The following is a 24,015-nucleotide window of genomic DNA, read 5'->3' as shown; positions in this document are numbered from 1 at the left end:
AAACTAAAATATTCAGAACCAGCTGCAAGGACTTTACATACTGACCAGCAAGAAAAAGAAAAGGAAAGAAAGAAAAACCCACATTCATACAGACCGCTCTGCAAATGATGACAAAAAAAGCTTTAATTTAAATAGAAGAAAAAAAAAATCACATTAAAAAAAAACAAAACAAAAAAACCTCTGTACAACTTTGAATATTGAATAACAGATTTTAAATAAAACAAAATACCCCATACATAACTAAAAGATGATTAAAAAAAATGTGGGATGGTGTACTATTTTACAATACATGTGCAAAGCAGTATTAATTGATGTCCTTCCCAAAACTGCACGAGTCAAATGTCAGAGAGTGCTTTAGGAACAGCTCCCTTAAGACTGACGATAGTGTCTTTGAAAAATAACCAGTAATCCAATAATAAAATAGATTTGTATACTTTTAAATATATATATTTATATACAAAAAAAAAAGTTTATAAACGACAGATTCATTCAATCCCTTTTTATTACCAACACCCGGGACTGTCCAATAACTTGTGCTTGCCTTTCTCCAAATCAGAACAGGAACACCCTGTCGTCGCTTTGGAGAGATTACACTTTAAAAAAAAAAAAAAAGAAGAGGAGAGATGGAGAAGAAATGGCGCCAACAGTGGGGGGAAAAAAAAAATGTTCAGGCCATTGACCAGAATGAATTGAGATCTATAGAAGTAGTTACAGTCAAAAATGACAAAAGGGTCATTAGCTGACCCTTGGTAAGCATATGTGAGAACAGAACTAAGCTGGATCGCAAAACAAGGGAAGATTTAAGACCTGAGAAGAAGAGCAACATAAAGCAAATGGTTCCATTACCATAAAGAAAAAGTGGTGGCTACCACAAGGGCACACCAAGCACACACTACACCTAGCGTTCCATTAACGTTTACTGTGATCTCTACTGTACGTCCTGCCATGTGTGAAAAGAAAATTCTAGCCCTGAAGGATTTAAAAAAAAAGGCATCATATATTGCTATGGTGATCACAACACCGAAATACGAAGAAGAATTTAAAGAGTAAGGATCTTCGTATCGTTTCTTTACACCTCCCGGAAATATTCAAGGGTTGCACGGAGTGTGATTGCAAAATACTGAAATTAGCTTTTCAGTTATTTAGCATGACGTCTTTTGCGAATGCTCAATGACTTCCGAAGTGTAGATTTAACAACGACCTAGGTGTAGTGAAACATGAAGAGCTTTCGCTTAAGAAGATCTACTACTAGGTACGAGTGATTGATCGGCTGGGTAGATTTCCCAGACTGTAAATTTGTACAAATCGCAAACGTAAAGCCTTATATGTACAAAACAATGGATAAGAATAAAGCAGGGCCAAAATGAGAGAAAAAGAAAGAATGACACTCGTTTTGTGGTGGGGATGGATTCAACATAAAGATGACGTCATGTCCAATCTTGGGCCTAATTCCATTTGAATTATAAAGCAAACACGACAGCAAATTGAGAGTGATCGAGAGTGTGGAAGAAAACATTTCAAGAGGTCCTGAAAATCAGAGTAGCATTACCTTTCCAGTTAGCATCAGCAAGTCACAATGAACGGAGGAAGAAAAAAAAAAAAAACCCACTAAACCACACCCTCCACCTTCAAACAGCAATCAAATAAATATGTACTTTTTTTTGTTTTATACGTGTATATCTTTATTTGTTTTTGCAAAGTTCTTCCAACTAAAACGCTGGAGATTAAAGGTCAAAAGGAGCAGTAGTTTGGTTAGTCCCATTAGTAGTAGAGGGGATATTGCAGTAGCAGTAGTATCACAGTAAGAAGCTGTACTGCAGGTGCTTGCTGATCGACAGCAGTAAGAGGCAAGGGAGGCAGCACTGTATCCCTCCAACTTCAGCAAGTCCAGAGACCACTGAGCAGACAGGGTAGGCCTTGGACGGGGGGGAAAAAATGGTCACAAGCAAAATTGTGGACTAGATATAAAGATTTGGAGGAGTAAAGATTATACCCTCATCATGGTGATGATAAAACATTTGAATGGTTGATCCTTTTGCTTCAGGTTCGAACCCTGGTTACATTAAGGGTTCTCCAGTTTGTCCTCTCCTTAGAGGACTGTAAACTATGCAGGGAAGAGCACCAAAAGTCACGGGAAGTGTCTGAGCTTAAGTATGTCCACATACCGACATCTTTTCCCTGAAACTGGCGAACAACACAGCGGTAGTGGGTTTTCAACGCTGACCTGCTCTCTGTGGACACTGGAAATTTAAGTGTGTCATTAATAACTGAATTGCTTTAATTAACGTCTCCAGAGTGCTGTAGATGAACTGGGAACAGGAACAGTAGGAGGAGGGATGGGGGCGGACATCAAGCTCCGTGTCTCGAGATGTTTCTTCCACTCGTCGTGGAGATGAAAACCCTGCTGACTCTTCTGGTGCTCAACAGTCCATGTGGATGGTGGATCCAGGGAGTGTGTCGTCAGCCAACGTTCGCTGCTACAGATAAGACTTCCCTTTATGTTGAAGCAAAGGATTCATATCCAGTTTCGAAGAATCTTCTCACACCCACCATTACATGGGAAAAAAAAAAAAAAATCTCTTTCAATTGTACTGACTTGGCTGTTTTCAGCTTCGGAGCCATTTAAGCCAGATTAGTGATCAGAACTATTTTTAAATTTAAATAGTGATCATATTTTCACTACATGTCTTACAGCTTGGCCTACCAGGGGTGTGACCTGAATGCTATGTTGCTGTGCATCACCTTTTCCGAGTGTGCTCCCAGACAAAATAAGCAAAAAATGCTTCAAATAATATCAAAATCACTGCAAAAAGCACAAAGCGTAAAATAAAGCAGGTTGAGAGCTGAGCTTGACCTCAAGTAACAGAAAGCTCCCAGCTCTCTTCATCAGCTGGAATGAGCATGGATTCAACAGGAGACCAGCTCCGGATCCCAGCTTTACTTGGTCGAGGCCTATTTGTGCAGGTTAGTCTATGTAGAGGCTCAGCGCAGGTGCTCAAGTAAAGGCAGTTCGGTAGCCTCCTCCCGTAAACTGGGAGGATCTGATGTAAGGGGTGTGGTCTCTGTGGGCACAGACAGACCCACTGCATCCAGTGTTGGGCTGACCTCAGGGGGTGGGGCAGGTGGGACAGGCTGGAAAGCCTGGGAAACAGAGGTACATTAATAAATTAGTTTTGCCAAACCAACAATGTCGGAACCAAGGCCATCCTTTAAAAAAAATCCGTTTCCTGTCCACCGGGTGAGCAAAAAAATTCAGTCGGGATGGAGGGATTTTTTTTTTACTATATAAGAAATCGCAATGCTGTGTTTGCTTTTTCTTTCAGTACTTTATTACAAAAGCAGACACATTTAATAAAATATGACGGTTTAATCAACTGAAACTTGTACAAAAACTTTAAAGGAACAGTCCACCGTATTTCCATAATGAAATATGCTCTTACCTGAATTGAGACGAGCTGCTCCGTACCTATCCGAGCTTTGCGCGACCTCCCAGTCAGTCAGACGCAGTCCGACGCGCTGTCACTCCTGTTAGCAATGTAGCTAGGCTCAGTATGGCCAACGGTATTTTTTGGGGCTGTAGTTAGATGCGACCAAACTCTTCCACGTTTTTCCTGTTTATATGACCAGTGACATGAAACAAGTTCAGCTAAAAAAAATTGAAACGTAGCGATTTTCTATGCTATGGAAAGTCCGCACTATAATGACAGGCGTACTAACACCTTCTGCGCGCTTCGGCAGCGCATTGATATCTGAGCTCCGTATCAATGCGCTGCCAAAGCGCGCAGAAGGTGTTAGTACGCCCGTCATTATAGTGCGGACTTTCCATAGCATAGAAAATCGCTACGTTTCAATTTGTGTAACTGAACTTGTTTCATATCACTGGTCATATAAACCTATGTAAACAGGAAAAACGCGGAAGAGTTTGGTCGCATCTAACTACAGCCCCAAAAAATACCATTGGCCATACTGAGCCTAGCTACATTGCTAACAGGAGTGACAGCGCGTCTGACTGTCTGACTGACTGGGAGGTCGCACAAAGCTCGGATAGGTACGGAGCAGCTCGTCTCAATTCAGGTAAGAGCATATTTCATTATGGAAATACGGTGGACTGTTCCTTTAAGTTAGCATTTTAAATGCTGACTGCAACATTTGCAAAACTTTTACAAAGTTACTTAAAATGTCCGACACGCGGACTTTTTGTAGTTCTAAAGGCCAATTTATGCTGACAATGCAGTCCTCGCAGATGTTGTTGCAGATGGCATCTGCGTAGCCCCCCCCACCTTCTGCGTGCACCTCCCAAAAATTGTGACCACCGCAGAATCCTCGCAGACAGCGTCGCAGACAAGAGGGCTCTGATTGGTCCACTCTACATCCGCTGTACACGCACTTCCGCTTCCCTACTTTCCCGGTTTGTTTTGTTTTCACGACCGCCATTTTTAAAAACACGAGCGAAGATGGAGCAGCACGAAGAGCGGTTGATCGAGGAAGTACGTACATCTATACGACTCCAGTTCTAGTCATTATAAGTAACCGGAGGATAAACACTCCATTAACCACACCCACCAACTACTCCTAGCGATTTCACGACTTTGCGCCCCCTTGCGTTGTGGCGGTGAATAACATCGCGCACGCCTATTACTCCCCGCTCAACGATAAATTACAACTGTCTGCGAAAAGCTATCTGCGAAAGCCTTGTCGCAAGAGCATGCAGAGGCCCTAAATCGACCGTTAGGCCTAGTTCGGATGAAATTACACTATTAAAATGATCACTGAATGATTTGTTTTTCTGAATCTTTACTATTTTGTTGTTCGCTAGAATACCATTTTGCGATTTCACACTTAAGCAAATGTTTGAAAACTCCGGATCTCCTTCCTTCATGGTGGCTGCCATTTTTTTGTGCCGCACAGCGCATGCGCAGAGCTGATTCAGTTCTATATTCTGCGAGGAATGCAGGGCTTTCCACAAGCGCCGGCCATACAGCCAACTACACAATTAAGTCCAGCCGGCTACTTTAATGACTATTATTTTTGTAGCGCACAGGCTCTAAATATTAATTTTTGATTTTAATAAAATTAAATGTTTATCTAACGGACTGACAATGTCAAACTGAACCGCACTCATTTCAGTTGTGATTCGTGCTGTTTGTACCGATAATAACCACAAATTCCCCGCCGACTTCATTGATCAAGGGAGAGTAACTCATCCGCGGCCCCGACATGCGGTGTGCGCGCGCACTCGGCGGAGGCAGTAGTGTGTCGGGGCTGTCGGAGGGAACAGAAGCAGAGATAACGCTTATTTTGTCTCCGGTAAACCAGTCTTCTCTCGTTCAATTACGTGCTGGCATCAAAAGACACCGTTGGTTGTAAATGAACCCAAACTGAGTGGTTGGAGTGTATTTTCATACACAAATGGAGAAATGTTCGCTGAGTGTTTAATTGTGTAGCCGCCACTGCAGACCGTTGTCGTTGTTAATTCATAGCATGCTCAGCTGCGTGAATGTGTCATGCACCGAAAATAAGAGATTTACAAGCCAGGAACGCCTCATGATGCAATACGCAAGAAAAGAAAGAAGATTTACTGCCATTTTACTTTGTATTTGAGTAAAGTGAATAAATAAATGGTCTGTGGAAAATACATTTAATCCTGGGAACTGCGTGCACAGGAGTTTGTGTTTACCCCCCCCCGGCTGGCTACTTATTTGTCATGGCTGGCTAGTATGAGCCTTAGTGGAAAGCCCTGGGAATGCGGAAATGTCAAGTTCGATTTTAGATTTACGAGCCTGCAAAAAAAATGTCAAAAAAATGGCGTTAAAAAAAAAAAAATTTCAACCGGACAAATGGCACTCACCCGGCCGGTGGACCGGAAACAGAACATTTTTTAATAATGGCCCGATCCAACTACAGTTAAATGGTTTAAACCAAACGTTGGGTCGCATTTGACGACAAAGAACAGTGAATGGAAATGCAAAATAGATTAGGGGTTGTTTTACAATCAGGGTACAAAGTTTGTGTCACAGGGGTCCAAAATTCAAATTGATTCAAACTGGTTCTTGTACCAGTTTTTAAGTGAAGGACAAGTTAAAGAACAGATTTCAGGTAATTTTTTGACATGTGTATGGTAATTTTGTGTAATCTGCTACAAGATAAAGAAACGTAGCAAAAATATGTTATCAAAGACTCCTTGTCAAAAAATAGCTGATAGAAATAAAATTCTAAAAAAAAAAAACCCTATCAAATCTGCACTTTTGGAAATGAATACACATATGAACATAGGCATGTGTAATAGTTTGTATTATAACAAGATTAAGTGTAGCTTTAAGCAGGACTAGGAGAAACAAATGAAGTGATTCTCGGAGAGGACTTTTTTTTTTTTTTGACAATTCAGAATCCACTACTTCCATAGTGCTTTTAAATATAAGGCTGTAAGCTTTGTGTTAGTTGTCTCTAATATTTATGTCCCAATATCTTGACCACATTTTAGGATGAAAATAATAATTTTAAATATCTCTTATTTTATATTGAAAAATTAGCTGTCTCGGAGAGGACTTTTTTTTGACACAGATGCCCCTTTTCCACCAAATCAGTTCCAGGGCTGGTTCGGGGCCAGTGCTGGTGCTGGTTCACAACTCGTTCAACTTGCGAGCCAGCTGAGAACCAGTTTGCTTTTCCATAGCTCGCGGTGCTAAGGGAAGACACGTCATTACGTCGCTGTATACGTCAGTTACGTCGCTACGTTTGCATAAACCTTGGCGCGAATATCGAAGCAAAAACAACACGGAAGAAGCAGCAACAATAATAATAATGGCTGACTTCGCGTTTGTACAGCTGCTGCTTCTCGTCGCTTAAAAATGGCGATCTTTCGCGGTCTTGTTATTGTTGTTGGTCTTAACAACTCCGCCCCCCCGCTGACGTAAGCGGTTCTTTCCTCTGGCCCAGCTAGCCTGGAACCGGTTTTTCTGGCCCCAGAGCCAGTTCTTTGTCAGTGGAACCAGAAAACCCGGTTCCAAACTAAGCACTGGCCCCGAACCAGCCCTGGAACTGCTTTGGTGGAAAAGGGGCAAATTCCATACTAATTTGATCAAAATAGTTGGAAAACTTACTGGTATTCAACATTAAAACTTAACTATGTTTCCAATGATATGGAACCAAATATGTGTTTTATGGTATAAAGAATGATTTAAGTGCATCCCTTTTGGAGCTACCTGTGGTCAAAAAAGCACTTTTTCTAAATGACACGAGTAATTTTGCTAAATATGACATATATTGCCATACATTTCACCAAAAATAACGTTATCACCACTTTTTTTTGCATGGTAAATAGAGCTATCACAGGGCTACAATAAACAACCAAGTTTATTTAGTCAAGCCTTTTGATACTGAAGATAAGTGTTAAATGTGATTTTTAGCTTGCGTACCCTGATCGTAAAACAACCCTTAGGTAAATAAGCAGCCCCGTGTCCTCACCTGAGTGCGGATGCAGTGAGACAAGCCTCCGTCCCCTTCCACTGCCGTTGGCCCGTTAAAGCCTTTCCTGCCGGACAAACTCCACTTGCTATAGATAGCGTCATAGTGCAGGCCGCTTCCGTGACCAAGCCCCATGCTGACGCCCCTCTGAGAGGCTCTGTGGATGGCACTGTCCTGCAGGCTGCCTGGACAGAAGCGCTCAGCGGGTGGCACGGCCACAGATGCACTGAAGGACAGCTGCGAGCTGGACAGGTGCTGACCCAGCAAGCCCTGGATGGACGAAGTACGTTGTAGAGAGTTTACCAAGCCTGCATCCATCCGGCCCTCAGACTGACTAAGCAGGGTCAAGGGAAGAGGCTGAGAATGGACAGGCCAGCTCGGTCCAACAGGATTGTCAGTTCCTGTAAACAGAGGTCAGGGGCTCCAGTACTGATGGCCTTAAAATGAATTTATTCATTTTAAGCTCAAGGAAAACAAAGACAAGCTCTGAGCATGTCTGAAGGGCAGCGATTATTGTAGTAGAACAGAGTGTGCAGTCTTACCCATGGATGGCTGCACAGTGGTAAGGTGCGACTGAGACACGGTGGGTGCTGTGCTCTGGGGAGGAAACACCGCAGGATTGTTACCGATAGAAGAAGATCCGCCGCCGCAGTCAGAGTCTTCAATATTCCCGCCACTGTTGCAGCCTGCACCACAGCCCTTCTGTAGCCTGCAGGAGAATACACAATGTTAATAAAAACAGAACCGCTGTGAAAGTCAGCACAAGATTGCAAGTATACCACGCTATATTAGTAGCGAGTGACCTGTCCCAGCTGCTGATGAACCAGGTGTAGATGTTGTGGGGGCTTATGGGCCCTCCCCAGACAGACCGGAGCTGGCTGTGACCTCCAGCGTATGACGTGGTGAGGGGAGAGACGTAGATGGGGTATCCGATAGGCTGATCGCAGGACGAGTTGATCATGTTGCGCAGTGCCTGCTTGGCATTCTGGATGCTGCCACGCTCAGGGTTTCGGTTCCGCAGGAAGACCAGCTCCTGCTGCTGCCCAGCCCAGAGTCCACGCACACACTCCCTGTTGACCTGTAGGAGCAGAAAGATGTGCAATATTACACACAGTTCGACTGCAGACAGTCCAGACTTTGAACAACGGTGAATGTATTTTATTTAAAAAATCTGCACTAAATGTGTTTAAGCCAAATCACACTTGGAGAAGCTTTGGTCATTAACACACTATAAATGTTTGCTGTCTGTTACGCAGTGATTTATTTGATCTTCACAGCACAGTGAAGATAACTGGTGTCTAATGAAGGAGAAAAATGTAGATAAAAGAACAAACAATCAGCCTAATTGAATGTAGTGTTGAATAAATACATTTTTAGGTTAATTTAAAAGCTGCTGAGGATGTTTAAGCCATGAAGTGTTATTTGTGAATTTCAGAATGTGTGTTCATAATAACTAAAAGCTGATACCGTGACAGTTGAGTAAACTAATGGCCCTTTTCCACGACCCTTTTTCAGCTCACTTCAGCCCAACACGGCTCGCGTTTCGACTACCTCAGAGCAGCACGACTCAGCTCACTTCAGCCTTAAGGCCTCTGCATGCTCTTGCGACAAGGCTTCCGCAGATAGCTTTTCGCAGACAGTTGTAATTTATCGTTGAGCGGGGAGTAATAGGCGTGCGCGATGTTATTCACCGGCACAACGCAAGGGGGCGCGAAGTCGCTAGGAGTAGTTGGTGGGTGTGGTTAGTGGAGTGTTTATTCTCCGGTTACTTATAATGACTAGAACTTTTTTTTTTATTATAATGACTAGAACTGGAGTCGTATAGCTGTACGTACTTCCTCAATCAACCGCTCTTCGTGCTGCTCCATCTTCGCTCGTGTTTTTAAAAATGCCGGTCGTGAAAACAAAACAAACCGGAAAAGTAGGGAAGTGGAAGTGCGTGTACAGCGGATGTAGAGTGGACCAATCAGAGCCCTCTTGTCTGCGATGCTGTCTGCGGTGGTCACAAATTTTGGGAGGTGCGCGCAGAGCGTCTGCGAAGGTGGGGGGGCTACGCAGACGCTGTCTGCGACGCTATCTGTGAGGACTGGGTTGTCAGCATAAATTGGCCTTTACTTAGCACCCAAAACTCGCACGGTTTTGGAGTGGGGCTGAAGCGAGCCAAACCGAGCCGAGTGGGGCTAGGGGCGTGAGGAGACACTCCCCTGTGCACTGATTGGTGAGGAGGAGTGTCCTCACATGCCCACACACGCCCCGCGAGCACGCTGGGATCTGTAAACACCGTAAACCCGGAAGAATAATAATTACGAATTACGAGAATTTCTGAAGCCTTATGCGCCTCGCCTCATCTATACGCTCTTGCCAGTATCTGTTGGCGTTGTCGGTGACAACAAGCCACAGCACCAAGACCAGCAACACTAACGACTCCATGTTTATTGTTTACTATCCGGGTCGTGAGACTACCGCTTAAAAGATCACTGATGTCACTGTTTGCGCCGCCTAACGACATCATGTGACGTCCACCCACTTTCGCTAACTCCACCCAATGTGTCCACCCACTTCCAGCCAGCACGGTTCAGCGCGGTTGTAGTCGAAATGCAGCTCCAACAGCCCCACTCAGCCCAACTCAGCACGGCACGGCTCAGCCCGACTCAGCCGCGTTGGTAGTGGAAAAGCGGCATAAGCTCTGGTGCTGGAATCAGTTAGCATGTGGTAGCCATACTGTTTTACAAATCTTCAAGGTTAATAATAAATGAGTAATTTGATTATTTACAGCATTTTTTTTTTGGAGTAGTGGGTGGAGCCCAATTGTTTGAGGAATCTTTTTTTTTTTTTGAGAAATCCAAAAACAGCGATCCAACAGGCTCTTTTGCAGCCAGAGATCACGTGCTTGGATACCACTCAGCAACACGAAAGTGGAGAGAAAGCGTTCAGGGTTAACAAAACCCTCAACAAGGTCAAGCACAAAAGATGTTTCAGCAGTTTATAGCACTTAATCTCTTTCCTTTTCTAGAAGAATAGGCCATTTGCAGGAATTGGTCACATGTCAATTTTCCCCATAGTAACAAGCCCATGGTGAGCAAGCTAACTTGACATTCCTTGACAACCATAAGAGTTGTCTGGCAACTGGCAATGCGAAGCAATCTATTTCGAACATTGCTGTTTTGACCTTTTCTACTGTCGTTAAGTTAAAGCGAATCATTGGCCGTAAAAGAGTTTTTTGGACTCAAGTTGGTTGCTGCCAAAAGAAATTCACGTGCGAAATGGTGGACATATCTACAACCCTGATTCCAAAAAAGTTGGGACAAAATACAAATTGTAAATAAAAACAGAATGCAATGATGTGGAAGTTTCAAAATTCCATATTTTATTCAGAATAGAACATAGATGACATATCAAATGTTTAAACTGAGAAAATGTATCATTTAAAGAGAAAAATTAGGTGATTTTAAATTTCATGACAACAACACATCTCAAAAAAGTTGGGACAAGGCCATGTTTACCACTGTGAGACATCCCCTTTTCTCTTTACAACAGTCTGTAAACGTCTGGGGACTGAGGAGACAAGTTGCTCAAGTTTAGGGATAGGAATGTTAACCCATTCTTGTCTAATGTAGGATTCTAGTTGCTCAACTGTCTTAGGTCTTTTTTGTCGTATCTTCCGTTTTATGATGCGCCAAATGTTTTCTGTGGGTGAAAGATCTGGACTGCAGGCTGGCCAGTTCAGTACCCGGACCCTTCTTCTACGCAGCCATGATGCTGTAATTGATGCAGTATGTGGTTTGGCATTGTCATGTTGGAAAATGCAAGGTCTTCCCTGAAAGAGACGTCGTCTGGATGGGAGCATATGTTGCTCTAGAACCTGGATATACCTTTCAGCATTGATGGTGTCTTTCCAGATGTGTAAGCTGCCCATGCCCTAATGCAACCCCATACCATCAGAGATGCAGGCTTCTGAACTGAGTGCTGATAACAACTTGGGTCGTCCTTCTCTTTAGTCTGAATGACACGGCGTCCCTGATTTCCATAAAGAACTTCACATTTTGATTCGTCTGACCACAGAACAGTTTTCCACTTTGCCACAGTCCATTTTAAATGAGCCTTGGCCCAGAGAAGACGTCTGCGCTTCTGGATCATGTTTAGATACGGCTTCTTTGAACTATAGAGTTTTAGCTGGCAACGGTGGATGGCACGGTGAATTGTGTTCACAGATAATGTTCTCTGGAAATATTCCTGAGCCCATTTTGTGATTTCCAATACAGAAGCATGCCTGTATGTGATGCAGTGCCATCTAAGGGCCCGAAGGTCACGGGCACCCAGTATGGTTTTCCGGCCTTGGCCCTTACGCACAGAGATTCTTCCAGATTCTCTGAATCTTTTGATGATATTATGCACTGTAGATGATGATATGTTCAAACTCTATGCAATTTTACACTGTCGAACTCCTTTCTGATATTGCTCCACTATTTGTCGGCGCAGAATTAGGGGGATTGGTGATCCTCTTCCCATCTTTACTTCTGAGAGCCGCTGCCACTTCAAGATGCTCTTTTTATACCCAGTCATGTTAATGACCTATTGCCAATTGACCTAATGAGTTGCAATTTGGTCCTCCAGCTGTTCCTTTTTTGTACCTTTAACTTTTCCAGCCTCTTATTGCCCCTGTCCCAACTTTTTTGAGATGTGTTGCTGTCATGAAATTTCAAATGAGCCAATATTTGGCATGAAATTTCAAAATGTCTCACTTTCGACATTTGATATGTTGTCTATGTTCTATTGTGAATACAATATCAGTTTTTGAGATTTGTAAATTATTGCATTCCATTTTTATTTACAATTTGTACTTTGTCCCAACTTTTTTGGAATCGGGGTTGTAAAAACAGCCGTTACTGCACTTCTTAAATCCTGTGTATCTGCTATCTCCCCTTATATTGCTCATATGATTAATCAGTGTTTTGCTTTAGGCACTGTTCCCATCTCCCTCAAAATAGCTTCTGTTACACCAACACTAAAGAAACCTGGTCTAGATTCTTTTTCACTGTCCAATTACAGACCCATTTCAAATTTCCCTTTCCTAACTAAAGTAATGGAGCGAGTTGTAGCCTCTCAGCTTCATACTTTCCTTGCTCGTAATGATCTCTATGAACTCTTTCAGTCAGGCTTTCGCAATCTGCATAGCACTGAATCTGCTCTCTTAAGAGCTGTTAATGACCTCCTGTTCTCAACTGATGCTGGTCATCTCAATGTCCTTGTTCTCTTGGACCTCACAGCTGCCTTTGACACTGTACATCATGAGATACTCATTTCCAGACTATCTTCTTCTGGCATTACTGGCTTAGCTTTAGCTTGGTTTCAGTCATATCTAGCAAACAGGCAACAGTTCATCTCTATTGGTGTTCATAAATCATCCACTGTTACTGTTGCTCAAGGTGTGCCTCAGGGTTCTGTCCTTGGTCCCCTTCTTTTTATATTATTTCTCCTATAGGCCAAATTATTCGTAACCATAGCCTTAACTTTCATTGTTATGCTGATGACATTCAAATCTACATCACCATTACCCCTTCCATAGCCTCTGTTCAGCTGCTAAGGACTTGCATCACTGACCTTAAGCAATGGTTGCATAAGAACTGCCTTAAACTTAATGCTGGCAAAACGGAGGTTCTATTAGTAGGTACCAAAAGACAGGTTCTGAACTTCTCCAGTTTCACTATCGATGATGTGTCTATTAGTCCTTCCCAAGTTATTAAAAAAAAAAAAAACCCTGGACTTCTCTTTGACTCCACCCTTACGTTTGAACCCCATTTTAAACTAATTACTAAGAATGCTTTCTTTCACCTCTGCAATATTGCACGTCTCCGCCCTCTTCTCTTGGAAACTGATGCCAAAATGTTGGTCAATGCGTTTACTTTTTCTCGTCTTGACTATTGCAATTCTCTCTTTTATGGTCTCCCTGCCACATTGCTCGATCGCCTGCAGTACATCCAAAACTCAGCAGCTAGAGTCCTCACACCTCACCAAGCGCACTGCTCACATTACTCCTGTTTTACAGCAACTGCATTGGTTGCCAGTTATTTCTCGGATTAAATACAAAATCGTGCTTTTAACCTATAAAGCTCTTCATGGTCTCACCCCTTCCCATCTCTGTGAGCTAATTCATTTGTACTGTCCCTCTCGCTCCCTCAGATCTTCTGTCTGTGGACTTCTGACTGTTCCACGTTTTAAACTGGCATCTATGGGTGGCAGATCGTTCAGTGTTGCTGCTCCTAAACTTTGGAATTCGTTACCACAATCGCTTCGTGACTGTTCCACTCTCTCTTCCTTCAAAGCTAACTTGAAAACTTTCCTCTTTACCTCACACTACTCTTCCTAGCGTGGCTTTTTTTTTGGGTAACTCCTGTGTAAAGCATCCTCGGGTTTGTGAAAGGTGCTATATAAATTGAACTTATTATTATGATGCTATAGAAATTGATTGCTTCGCATTGCCAGTCAAACTCTTATGGTTGTCAAGCCATGAGTCCAAAAAACTTTTATGGCCAATGATTCACTTTAGGCGGCACGGTGGCGTAGTGGTTAGCGCTGTCGCCTCACAGCAAGAAGGTCCTGGGTTCGAGCCCCGGGGCCGGCGAGGGCCTTTCTGTGTGGAGTTTGCATGTTCTCCCTGTGTCCGCGTGGGTTTCCTCCGGGTGCTCCGGTTTCCCCCACAGTCCAAAGACATGCAGGTTAGGTTAACTGGTGACTCTAAATTGACCGTAGGTGTGAATGTGAGTGTGAATGGTTGTCTGTGTCTATGTGTCAGCCCTGTGATGACCTGGCGACTTGTCCAGGGTGTACCCCGCCTTTCGCCCGTAGTCAGCTGGGATAGGCTCCAGCTTGCCTGCGACCCTGTAGAAGGATAAAGCGGCTAGAGATAATGAGATGAGATGATTCACTTTAACTTAAAAGTTTGTGGTTTCAACTCCTTACAAGTACACACGAAAATTTGGGTCCAAAAAAAGAGACAGACAGTAGAAAAGATAAAAACAGCCATTGTAGAAATGGATTGCTTTGCATCGCCAGTCAAACTCTTATTGGTTGTCAAGGAATGTCAAGTTAGCTCGCCCACCATGGGCTTGTTGCTATGGGGAAAACTGACATGTGACCAATTCCTGCAAATGGCCTATTGTCAACGTAGTTTTCCCCAAGTTTACTTCAGGCTCATTTTTACAGGGAAAAAAAAAAAAAAAAAAAAAAAAAAAATATATATATATATATATATATATATATATATATTTTTTTTTTTTTAAAGATTTTTTTGGGCTTTTTTCACCTTTTTATTGGATAGGACAGTGTAGAGACAGGACAGGAAATGAGCGGGAGAGAGAGACGGGGAGGGATCAGGAAATGACCTCGAGTCGGAATCGAACCCGGGTCCCCGGATTTATGGTATGGCGCCTTAGCCACGACACCCCCGGAAAATATATTTTTCATCGCAAAGGCATTGACATTCAACGGACGGCGTTTGGATCTTCGCGGCCAAACACGGCGACTTTGCAAGGTACGTACACCAAAAAAAAAAAACCCTTGTAAAAAGCATCGATTTTAATTCCATCAGGTCAAAGCAGCTCCATAATTAAAGTTTTCAAGGTACGTAGTTGTTTTTGTAACGTTTGACTACATCTTGACGATATAAATCATGGATGCAAACGGCACGCCTTTTGGCGGATGCTGCCTTTTTCACGGCTGTCTGGGGGACTTGTGTGAATCGCGCAGATCCAATGACTTTTTTTTTTGGGGGGGGGGGGGGCGCGTTGGAGTTTCTGATTATAATTTCAGAGTAAATTCTGTATTAAAATTACTAAATAAGCAAATGCTGTTACAGTCCATGAAACATAGGAAGTATAAGTATGAGAAAAAAACAGTAAATCAGAAAGCTGCGCACGTAAAGCCAATTACGTAAGTTACGTTGGACTGATGGAAATCCTTGCGCGTGCTGTGAAGTGCAGCCAGCAGCAGATAATGGCGCGCAGCCAATTGGCTTTACGTGCGCAGCTTTCTGATTTACTGTTTTCTTCTCATACTTCCTATGTTTCATGGACTGTAACGGCATTTGCTTATTTAGTAATTTTAATACAGAATTTACTCTGATGAAATTATAATCAGACACTCCAACGCCCCCCCCCCCCCCCCCAAAAAAAAACCTCATCGGATCTGCGCGATTCACACAAGTCCCCCAGACAGCCGTGAAAAAGGTGGCATCCGCCAAAAGGCGCGCAGTTTGCATCCATGATAAATGAACAATTTACCGCAATGATATTACGTACTTATTACAGGGCATTGATTATTTTATGTGACATGCTTTTGTTCATTGAGAAAAGCAAACTTTTTAGACAGCAAGGGTCACGTTGCTACGGCAACAGGATTGTTTCCTAGTATCCGTGTCAGTACTGCGTACGCGTCATCTAGCCGAATGAGACTTCAACAAGATAGAAACCATCCACAACCAACTTGCTGCCTCCTCTGCCATCACCCCTGTCTCAGAACCCTTACTTTTTTCACCCTCTGACCATCGGCTTTCTTCCTTCTCACCTGTAACCATAGCAGACCTCTTCAAAAATACTTTCTACTATGAATTCATCCACCTCTCCCCTGGACCCCATGCCATCCAAACTCGTCAAAGATTGTTTCACCACCCTTGCCCCGCTCATCACGGACATCATAAATTCATCCCTCACCTCCGGCACGGTACCCCCGCCTCTCAAGCTTGCTACCATCACCCCTCTTCTTAAAAAACCTGCCCTTGACCCCGATGACCCTAACAATCATCGTCCCATCTCCAACCTAACATTCTTGTCAAAACTACTGGAAAGAGCCATCGCAACCCAACTTAAAAATCACCTCCTCTCCAATAACCTGTATGAAACATTTCAATCTGGTTTCCGAACCCACCACAGCACTGAAACGGCTCTCCTCAAAGTTACAAACGACTTTCTGCTTTCCTCTAACTCTGGCTCCTTCACCATCCTCCTCCTTCTCGACCTCAGTGCTGGTTTTGACACAGTTAATCACTCCATCCTTCTTAACCGTTTGAAATCCATTGGTGTCACTGACTGCGCCCTCTCTTAGTTCAAATCCTATCTGTCTGAAAGATTCCACTTCATTGCTATTAACCATCACAAATCCCGCATCACTCCTGTTTCACATGGAGTCCCGCAAGGTTCAGTTCTTGGCCCCATTCTCTTCATCTTATACATGCTTCCACTTGGTTACATTATACGCCGCCATGGACTTTAATTTCACTGCTACGCCGATGACATCCAGCTCTACATCACCACTAAAACCATCACTCCAGCTATCCTTTCCACCCTCACCAACTGCCTGACAGATATTAAAACCTGGATGAGCCACAACTTTCTCAAACTCAACAACAATAAAATTGAAATTATCATCTTTGGTCCAAAATCCATCCTCCCCACCTCCCAAGATTTCTCACTCTGCATTGATGGTCACTCTGTCACTCCCTCCCCCCTGGTCAGAAATCTTGGAATCTACATGGACCTGCACTTTCCTTCAAGTCACACATTAACCATGTCACTAAAACATCTTTTTTCCATCTATGTAACATAGCACGTCTACGACCCATTCTCTCCTCCTCAGCTGCAGAAACACTAATCCACGCCTTCATCACCTCCAGACTTGACTACTGTAACAGCATCCTGTATGGCCTCCCCTCCTCTGTTCTCCAAAAGCTGCAATATGTTCAAAACTCTGCTGCCCGACTGCTCACTCGATCCCCCTCCAGAGAACACATCACCCCCATCCTCTGTCAACTTCACTGGCTTCCCATTAAACAACGTATACATATGAGCAATTCCAGCGTTATGGACGTGACACTTGAACTCAAAATGGCAACAAATGACCCAGTGCATGTTTTATTGTCTCCCAGTATTTAAACAGGTGTTGCATATTTTAAGGCTGTACCATACTGGAGAAGTGATAGAACAAGAACAATTCCCATAGTACATCTAGGGCATGCCAGAAAATGCCAATAAAAGATGCGTTATGGATGTGACAGAAAAAGTATCACTTTTCTTGGGTGACTGTACATTTTTATCAAACTCTGTGAAATTGTAAACCTAATGTCGAAATGGAGAGATCCGTTTGATAGAGGGGTCCAAGGTGAATATTAAAAAATCTTTGTTTAAAATATTTTGTATTTCATGCAGAGTTTCGGAAGGAAAAGTCAGCGTTATGGATGTGACGAAATTCCGTTATGGATGTGACGCGTCTGAAATAGACATGGCATATGTTTAGAAAATCAGCAATTTAACCACCATAACCCTTTGAAAAACTCTCTAAATATCAGCTAAAACTATCAAAGTTCTTAAATAATATTTAGGATGGCTATTGTTTTGCTGTTTTGTGGATTTTAGCATACATTTCTGTGGCTTGTGGCAATAATATAGAACTGTACATGATCAAAGTTGATTTTAGCTTGGGTTTTACATTATAAGAAAGAAAGACTGACAGTGACGTATTAGGTTGGTTACAAATTGGTTCAACTTATTCACATCTGTAAAATACAGGCCTAGGTGATATCTCTGGGAGTGGTTTTGATGTATTACATGTTACTTTATTTTTGCATGGTGAGGTTGACATTTACATGGAATTGCCCATTTCAAGATTCTCCTCATCACCTACAAAGCTCTTAACAATAGGGCTGTGCGATGTCCCCTTAATTGGCATCGACGATGTTTACAGTGCAAACATCGTGATGGACGATCATATCGTGGGCGGGGGGGGGGTTAATACCACATTATTAAATATATCATTATTAAAAAGTATTAGATACTCATCCGAGGCTTCGGCACGTAAAGAAAAAAAGCGCTAGGTGATGTGGAATATTTGGCCTTGATAACGGATATGTGGTCCAGCTGCAACATGATGCCCTATATGTCAGCTACTGTACATTATGTGGACCGAGAGTGGGCAATGCAGTCCAAATGCCTGCAGACGAGTTTCATGCCAGAGACACATTCAGCGGACAATTTAGAAGACGCATTGCGCGAGACACTTGCCGAATGGAAAATAGAGGAGAAAAAGATCGCCTGCATAACAACGGGGCGAATATTGTCGCAGTCATCAGGCAATTGAAATGGCCATGGTTAAGTTGTTTTGGGCACAATTTGAACCTGGCCATAACCAACTCGCTTGCGCGACAGAGGGCCAGTACAGACCGAGCGTTTGGAGTTTGCCGAGCAGTCGACACTGCGTTTGCGCACAGCTGGCTTCGGAGAAATGAGCTGCGCAAAGCGCAGGTGGAAATGAACCTCCCCGAGCACTCACTGATCACGGTAAGATATTAATCAGCTCTAACAATGAAAGACTAGTATTCAAACTATGAGAAGAAACTACACTTAAGCTATTACTCATTGTTTATTTACACCATATCAATTGAAGATGCGTTTCAGCCTTTAGTGCGCACTTGAACGCGCTAATTTTTCCAATTTATTAGTGTTTGAATTATTGCACCAGCTTTTAAAATCATGATTTAATATTGTTTTTGGGCGGCACGGTGGTGTAGTGGTTAGCGCTGTCGCCTCACAGCAAGAAGGTCCGGGTTCGAGCCCCGTGGCCGGCGAGGGCCTTTCTGTGTGGAGTTTGCATGTTCTCCCCGTGTCCGCGTGGGTTTCCTCCGGGTGCTCCGGTTTCCCCCACAGTCCAAAGACATGCAGGTTAGGTTAACTGGTGACTCTAAATTGACCGTAGGTGTGAATGTGAGTGTGAATGGTTGTCTGTGTCTATGTGTCAGCCCTGTGATGACCTGGCGACTTGTCCAGGGTGTACCCCGCCTTTCGCCCGTAGTCAGCTGGGATAGGCTCCAGCTTGCCTGCGACCCTGTAGAACAGGATAAAGTGGCTAGAGATAATGAGATGAGAATATTGTTTTTTTTTTTTTTTTACTGTCTTTACATTTGTCAGAATCACCTTCATTCTTCCATTTGGTTTGACATTATGGCTTAGAGTGGACCATTTTGTGTCTGAAAGTAGGCCTATTTACCAGATTAAAGTTATTTGACTTCTGCCGAAGTCTGCGCTTCACTGCCGTTTGATAAGGTGCAATATTTCCCGACTGAAGTCGTTAATAGTGGCTATTTGTTTGAACAACATGACAAATTTTACATTAAAAGTATAGTGTAGGCTAAAAAATGAAGTCAAAATTGATTATTAGTAGCATACTGTATTTGTGTAACCACATGTTATGTTCACTAGCACGTCCCTGCACCATAGCCTACGTGAACAAGCGGTAATAGGATATTACTTTATAATGATTTACATAATTATGTATTTATGTTATATAATATATTTATATATTAAACAAAACTAACTAACTAAACTAACAAAAAACTAACTTTTTAGGTTAAATAGGCCCAGATGATACCGTATATGCATGATTATGACAGGAGGGGGCGTGGTATCACGATGGTGGCTCTCCATCGTGATGGATGACCACCATCGTCGATGGACGATGGCATCGTCTATCGGCACAGCCCTACTTAACAACCTCGCTCCCCCATACTTGACCGATCTCCTCCAACGCTACTCTCCTACTCGTCGATTACGCTCTGCTGACGCAAACCTTCTTACCCCCATTACCATGACCAAATATCGTACAATGGGAGACAGAGCCTTCACCATTGCTGCCCCAACCCTCTGGAACTCTCTCCCACAAGCCATCCGAAACTCTGATACACTGCTGTCCTTCAAAAACCAACTCAAAACTCATCTCTTCAATGCTACTTACAATACCTGACACATCATCTTCCATTATCATCCACCCTTTTTCCCTCTGTGTGTGTGCTGTGTGCGTGTAATTTTTTTGTAAAGCGTCTTTGAGTGTTAAGAAAAGCGCTATATAAAACCAATGTATTATTATTAACTTCATAAAAGTCTGTTGATTTGTGGATTTTGTGGCCAGTAAAAAAAAAAAAAAAAAAAAAAAAAAAAAAAAGTTACATGGTTAGAGAAAATTTCTGATTAGATTTTTAGAATTAGAAGTCTGTCTCACACACAAGTGATAAGGAGGAAAGAGCTGAGAGGAAGAGGGAAGCCAAGCTTCGTGTTATAATCGCGGTAAATTGTTCGCTTATATCTTCAAGATGTAGTCAAACTTTACAAAAAGAACTACATACCTTGAAAACTTATTATGGGACTGCTTTGACCTGTTAGAATCAGTGTTTTTACAGGGTTTTTTTTTTGGTGTACATACCATGCGAAATCGCCATGATGGTTGGTCGCAAAGATCCAAATGCCATCCAGTGAAAATCAATGTCTGTGATAAAATAATTTTTTTTTTCCTGTAACAATGAGCCTGAAGTAAACTTGGAAAACTACGCTGGCAATTCTTCTAGAAAAGGAGAGAGATTAAGTGCTATAAACTGCTGAAACTTTCGTGCTTGAGCTTGTCGAGGGTTTTGTTTACCTCAACGCTTGCTCTCCACTTTCGTGTAGCTCAGCGGTATCCAAGCACGTGACCTCTAGCTGCAAAGAGCCTATTCTAGGAGACCTTTCAGTTTTGGCCACCTTTAGCAGTTAAAAAAATATTTCAGCTAAACGCAAATGTTCTAGTTACCGAGATGATAAATAATACACAGATAAGAGCAGCATTAGGGACATCTGCAGTAGCGAGTGTACCTTTATGACTCGGAAGCTAAGAAAGCGCTTGTTCAGCATGATGATCTTGTACTCGTCGCTGCCATCGTCCATGACATGACGTAGAGCCAGGAGTGACGGCATGTTAGCCAGGATGGCACTGCGCCAAACCGGGTCTCCTTCGTGAGAGATCAGCATCTTCTCTTCATTAGCAGTGATGGCATCATACAGCACAGCTGGATCCTCATACTCATCCGGAGAGGTAAAGTGGTCCTAAACACACAGGTAGGAGTAACAGACTTGGTCAGAATGATCAGCTTTTCTGTCTAGAGCAGGTGTCAAATGCAGGCCTATTTTTGTCTGAGCTATGAATACACAGCAGAGTTATCCCAGAAAGCTGAATGAAATTGGAGGCTGAAGGTTTTACCTGGTGCAGTTTGAGGGACATGCGCACACCAGGTGCCACCACTCGGTTCAGAAGGTCCATGTCTGCAAACACCCACTCATCCCTTGGTGACGTGATCCGGAAATCGCCTTTGAACAGAGCATGGAGGCCATAGAGGAATGGCTCCAGGCTGCGAGACCAGGAATTCATTTCTTTTAATGGAGGTCAGTAAAAATACAACCTGAAGATTAACGATTAAATCTCAGTCATTACCTGGCAGACATGCTGTGTGACGCTGTGCCAAGAGCCCTGCGGCCCAAAATGCAAAGCCCAAAGCAAAGTGTGACCAGAGGGGAGTCTCTCTCACTGTCCACAGGCTGCAACACAACAGCAAGAGAGGGACGGGGAATAAACAATTAAGACACCGTATGTCCCTCACATACCAAATTTCCACCAGTAATGTTAGTGGTGGGATTTAAAGTGCTGATGACACGTTTTTGACATCTTTGGCGATGTTTTAGAACATAAAAAGTAATTCCCGATGATCCATATATTAATTCACGAAGGCACCTATTTTACAAGTTATGATAAAAAACGCAGCTATTTGGGCAAATTTGACGGGGCTGCAGCACCCAGGAGACGAAAGAGGAGGAGGAGCTATATGACGTCAGCGAAAGAACTTTCCTCCTAACTTACCAGTTTGTTGTTGATGCGACAGGTGTTCAGTTTATCATTATTAGTATTTTTATTAGACATTATTATACATTATTATATATATATAGTTATTATGCCTTCGCGTTGTGTTGCTGGCTTTTGCTCCAAAACCTACAAGGATGGGGTAAGTTTATTCAAGTTTCTCAGAGATCCCGAGCTGCATGCGAAGTGGGTGAAGCAAGTCAGGCGCACTCGTGACAAGTGGGAGCCCTCACCAACATCCGTCCTGTGCTCTGAACACTTCGATTTGGATTGTTTTGACACCCTTCCCAGCTTAAAAGAATTTCTTGGGTGTTTAGTTCAGCACAAACGTGTGTTACTACCATCAGCAGTGCCTACACAGTGTTGCCAGATTGGGAGGTTTCAAGTGCAATTTGGTGGGTTTTGAACATATTTTGGGCTGGAAAACTTCAGCAGTATCAATACTGCTGAAGTTTTCCAGCCCAAAATATGTTCAAAACCCACCAAAATGCACTTGAAATCGCCCAACTGGGCGGGAAACCTCCCAATCTGGCAACACTGCCAGTATTCCGGAGGGGGTCTACTAGTAGCTATGCCGGATCCAAAGACAGTCCTCCTGTCAGAACATGTGTTGTGAAACGACATAAGATAAAGGTACGTAGAGCTATAGATTCTACATGATAATCATAAATGTAATCAAAGTCGGCGTGATATCAGTCATGTATTTGCTTGTGAAAGCTTGCGGCTTTCATGCAACTGCCGCCTAGCAACGAGGGGCAAAGGGTAAAGAGGGTAGGCTATCATAGATTCTATTCGGAAGAGATCAACACAATTCTAGACTCCCAGAAGAGGAAGAGCTAGCACTAGAGAGTTCACCGGTGTTTTCATGCGCCATTTCCATTGAGTAGAACCAGAGTAGAACAGCCAGTGAACCGCAGCGTGTTCTTCCGCTGACGTCACAACATGGCCACGAGCCACGGACCCAGTTTTCTTGCGCTGTGCAATTAAAAGTTGGATATTCGCGTAACAGCTTCTTTTCACGTAATTATAACAGAAATCTAACATGTTTGCCATGTTGTAAAGTTTATTTAAGAAATTGCATAGAGTCATGTTCGTGTCATCAGCCCTTTAATATGGAGAAATTTCACAAGTTGCTATCGCAAGAGAGTTTGTTCTTATCCTGTAAAACTTGACTCAACAAGCACATCTGGATGAATACCAGAAACATGGCTTCAGAGAGGTACAGTGGGTTTCAACCATTTGTTTAAAGAAGAGAAGGGAGGAAAAAAAAAAAAAGCTAAGCTAACTTGGTTAATACTACGGCTTGTAGATGAAAATAGAAGGATGTTTTAATATAAACCTTTCACCTGAGAACTAGTCAGAGCTGCTGTTACAGAAAATAGGCCATTTGCAGGAATTGGTCACGTGTCAATTTTCCCCATAGTAACAAGCACGTGGTGGGCGAGCTAACTTGACATTCCTTGACAACTCTAAGAGTTTGACTGGCGATGCGAAGCAACCCATTTCTATAATAGCAGGGCTCGACATTAACGGTTGTCTGCTTGTCCGGGACAAGTGATACTTTATGTCGGACAAGTTCATCGTCTCAGTTACTTGTCCGATTGGACAAGTGCCAAAATACACCGATATTCGGGTTACATATCAAATTTATCATTTTATTCACATGATTTCCGAAGCATCTCACTCGACATTGTTTTGATGAATCGCTGGATGTTTCTATTCGGAAAGAGCGATGTGTACATGCCAGTGGCGGCTGCTGGTTTTTAAAACAGGGGAAGCCCATTTTACGCATTCATCGTAAAACCTGTAGGCCGGATATCAAAGCATAGAAAGGTGTGCCCCATT

The 24,015-nt window shown here is 43.0% G+C and overlaps 1 protein-coding gene across 2 annotated transcripts in view; it reads right to left on the bottom strand.

The window, feature by feature from the left end:
* Positions 1-182: 182 nt before the first annotated feature.
* Positions 183-24,015, bottom strand: part of LOC132895560 (pecanex-like protein 3) — an 85,284-nt gene continuing 61,451 nt past the window's right edge. For both annotated transcript variants that reach the window (XM_060936299.1, XM_060936300.1), the window contains 7 exons: positions 21,748-21,851; positions 21,517-21,664; positions 21,132-21,362; positions 8,268-8,542; positions 8,007-8,173; positions 7,465-7,865; positions 183-3,141 (listed from right to left, as the gene is read on the bottom strand). In XM_060936299.1, coding sequence (XP_060792282.1) covers positions 2,983-3,141; positions 7,465-7,865; positions 8,007-8,173; positions 8,268-8,542; positions 21,132-21,362; positions 21,517-21,664; positions 21,748-21,851 — 1,485 coding nt within the window. In that variant the 3' untranslated portion in view covers positions 183-2,982. The remainder of the gene's footprint in view (positions 3,142-7,464; positions 7,866-8,006; positions 8,174-8,267; positions 8,543-21,131; positions 21,363-21,516; positions 21,665-21,747; positions 21,852-24,015) is intronic.

The sequence above is a fragment of the Neoarius graeffei genome, chromosome 12, assembly GCF_027579695.1.
Source record: "Neoarius graeffei isolate fNeoGra1 chromosome 12, fNeoGra1.pri, whole genome shotgun sequence".
NCBI lineage: Eukaryota > Metazoa > Chordata > Actinopteri > Siluriformes > Ariidae > Neoarius > Neoarius graeffei.
Note: the sequence above shows the minus strand (reverse complement) of the source record. Positions and strands in the feature narration are given on the sequence as shown.